The sequence below is a fragment of the Populus alba genome, chromosome 9 (assembly GCF_005239225.2).
Source record: "Populus alba chromosome 9, ASM523922v2, whole genome shotgun sequence".
In the NCBI taxonomy this organism is placed as follows: domain Eukaryota; kingdom Viridiplantae; phylum Streptophyta; class Magnoliopsida; order Malpighiales; family Salicaceae; genus Populus; species Populus alba.
Window position 1 is genome coordinate 10,232,547 of NC_133292.1, and position 3,744 is coordinate 10,236,290.

The 3,744-nt window shown below is 37.9% G+C and overlaps 1 protein-coding gene across 1 annotated transcript; it reads left to right on the forward strand.

Annotated features, from left to right (window-relative positions):
* Positions 1-3,744, forward strand: LOC118058967 (endoglucanase 24). The gene is made up of 4 exons (XM_035071780.2): positions 1-559; positions 1,952-2,251; positions 2,635-2,796; positions 2,884-3,744. The coding sequence occupies exons 1-4, from the start codon at positions 140-142 to the stop codon at positions 3,490-3,492; spliced, it is 1,491 nt and encodes a 496-aa protein (XP_034927671.1). The 5' UTR covers positions 1-139; the 3' UTR covers positions 3,493-3,744.

Genomic DNA, 3,744 nt, shown 5'->3' on the forward strand with positions numbered 1-3,744 from the left:
ATAACAGAAAGGACCAAAAGCACCATTAAATCTATAAAAGCAAACTAGAACCTTAAACCTGAACACCACAAAGGCAACCGCCCAAAACACCTATATATACTTTTACAGGCAACCAGAACCAAAACCCGCCTCTACCACCATGAGTAACCTCCCCCGCATCCATTGCTTTCTTCTTCTCACCACGCTACTCACTCTACTACCCTTGTCTCAGTCAAGCTACCATGAGTACCGAGAAGCATTATCAAAATCCATTCTTTTCTTCGAGGGTCAAAGGTCAGGCTATTTGCCACAAGACCAGCGTGTAACCTGGCGTGCTAACTCAGGGCTAAGTGATGGAAGGACATACAACACAGAACTGACCGGCGGCTACTATGATGCCGGGGATAATGTCAAGTTTGGCTTCCCCATGGCATTTACAACTACAATGTTGTCTTGGAGTGTGATTGAATTTGGAGATTTAATGCCTCCAAATGAATTGAGAAATAGCTTAGTCGCCATTCGCTGGGCCACTGATTATCTGCTCAAGACGGTTTCTCAGCCTAACCGGATTTTTGTTCAGGTAAGCCACAAGTGGCATAACACTATAGTTCTCTCTCTCCTTTTTTTTTTTTTTGGTAATGCTAGAGGGGTGGTTTCGTAATTTTTGGCTGGGGTGGGGGTGGTTTGGGGAGGAGCCGAGGAGGGGTGTGTGAGTTAGTTGGAGCGTGGTTGAAGTAATCAGGAAGTAAGTGAAGTAATGAGGGAGGGTAATTTGGCCAAATTGTGTAAAGCATTAAAGCGTAGTCCACGGGTTGTTCTGTATTGCCTTTTTGGCCCCCACAAGTCTATCACCTGCTGAAGTATCAGGCGTGACTTTATTTTTGTTTAGTACTGAGGGTAATTTTTTTATTTTAAATTATTTTTTTAATATGTTTATATAAAAATAAAAATTATTATTTTAATATATTTCTAAATAAAAATTATTTTAAAAAATAATTTTAATTATATTCATAACCACTCTCTAAAATTTCACTGCCTGTATTGCCTTGGAGTGTGTGCTTGACACTTTCTGATTTAGGTTTGGCTAAGCTGATAAATTCAAGTACATGATTAAGAAGTTAACTAGGAGTTTTTGATATTATATAGGGGTTGTTTTTTATTTTTTAAAATTTATTTTAGATATTAGATTATTTTATCTTGAACTTTTTATTTTGTTAAACATATTATTTTCACTCTTTAACCACATTTCATCCTTCAATTAATAGTAGATAAAGAAATCCACACCAACCATTTATGGTGAAATAGACTTTCCCGCCCTATCATTTATCATGAGAAAATGTCAGCTCATATTTTCAGTAGCCAACCCTATCTAATTTCCTTTTTTAACAAAGACCCTGAAAAGTTGATAGGGAAAGTCTTCATATATATATATATATATAAAAGTATTTTATATGTATTTTAATTAATAATTTTATAAGTTTTTATTAATCGAAACTACAGAACTTGAATTTCAAACTGGATAATAAGTTTTTTTACCCTAAATTTTTATTATTGGACCGCATCTTAATAGATGGTTGGATTTGTGATAATTGTGAGTGTATAGGGAGTGGACCAGTTCCTTTTCAATTTTCATTGCCCTCATCGGCACTGCAACGATGCATGACAGAACTATTTTTGTCCGTAAAAGGTCAGTGACTTGTACGGTTCCAGAAATTGGGCCCATCATGCTTATGTTCATGGATGGAAGTTGTTTGGAGATGAGAATCTAGCCTCCTCTGAAAGACTGAAACTGTATGTGACTTCACTTTCCTTGACAGGACGTTTGATCTACCGTTAGTTTTAAGGACTAATTGAGCCCATATACTACTAATTAATTATAATCTAAAAATAATATATCTTGTTTTATTTTTTTTATTTTGATCATAATAATTTGATCTGGCTGTTTAATTAGTACTCTATTTTTATTCTATAGGTGGGAGATCCACATGCAGACCATAATTGTTGGGAAAGACCGGAAGACATGGATACTCCGAGGACTGTCTATGCCGTGGATGCACCGAACCCGGCATCTGACGTTGCCGGTGAGACTGCGGCAGCTCTGGCGGCCTCGTCTATGGCATTTCGATCATCGGACCCGGGTTATGCAGAAACATTGTTAAGAAATGCCATGAAGGCCTTCCAATTTGCTGACAGTTATAGAGGAGCTTACAGTGACAACTCCGATATAAGAGATGGTGCATGCCCGTTCTATTGTGATTTTGATGGTTATCAAGTAAGCAGACACCGCTTTGATTAATTAGCAGTATGCTATCTACAAGCTCTCCTTTTCCCCCTTCCATTTTAAGGATTCCTAAAAAAAAAAAAAAAAAATTGTTTTTTTATTTAAATTTAATATGGTTTGAATGTTTTGGATCGTTTTAATATGTTAATATCAAAAATAATTTTTAAAAAATAAAAAAAATTATTAACTTGCATTTCAGCACGAAAAATTATTTAAAAAGCAACTATTATCACATTATCAAACATATTTTAAGCTTTGTTCGCATGCTTTTGTCTCCTGGGATCTATTTTACATAGTTTTTGGACTTTGGATAAAGGATTTATTAAATTAATAAATCCATCCTGATCATATTCTATTTTGTCTGGTTTCATCAGGATGAGTTGCTATGGGGAGCAGCCTGGCTTAGAAGGGCATCTTCTGATGACACTTACCTTAGTTACTTGCAGAATAATGGCAAGACCCTTGGTGCTGATGACAACATTAATGAGTTTGGCTGGGACAACAAACATGCTGGTCTTAATGTTCTTGTCTCCAAGGTTAGCGGGAGATTAATTTGACGAAGCTCCCTGATGCTCATCAGTTTGTCACTGGGACTTGATATTGTTTTAATTATTGTGCTGTAGGAAGTTCTAGAAGGAAACATGTACTCTCTCCAATCGTACAAAGCATCGGCCGATAGCTTCATGTGCACCCTTATACCTGAATCATCGTCCTCGCACATAGAATACAGTCCCGGTGGCCTCATCTACAAGCCAGGAGGGAGCAACCTGCAGCATGCAACAACAATTTCCTTCTTGCTAGTTGCTTATGCAAATTACCTCGAAAGAACATCCCAAGCGGTCAACTGTGGAGATGTCAATGTCGGTCCATATTCGCTTCGTCAACAAGCGAAGAGGCAAGTTGATTACATTTTAGGGGATAACCCTATGGGGTTATCTTATATGGTCGGATATAGTGATCGTTATCCTCAACGGATTCATCACCGTGGCTCGTCGTTGCCGTCGGTTAAGGATCACCCTGAATTTATAGCTTGCAAGGAGGGTTCAGTCTACTTTAACTCATCAAATCCCAACCCTAATGTTCATGTTGGGGCCATTGTGGGTGGACCTAGTCAAGATGATTCGTATGATGATAATCGAGACGATTTTAGAAAGTCCGAGCCAACGACTTATATTAATGCACCATTTGTTGGCGTGCTCGCTTATTTTGCAGCAAATCCCAGTTTGAGTTGAGGCAAACAAGGCTCAACTCGGTACATAAGCCAATGCTTATTGGCGTTTGAAAGTAGGAAGAATGTCTCTCATCTTGGCGAAAGCAGCAAGAGTGTAGAGGCTTGTTAGTTGCCGAATTTAAGACATTGGATCGCAAAAAGCTCGTTGAGAATTTCGAGAAAGCAAGGAAGGGAAGATGATCTCGAGATGCAAAATCCCATTGTGGCTACAATTGATCTGAAAAGAGGAAATCAAATTTTCAACTTCTTATTA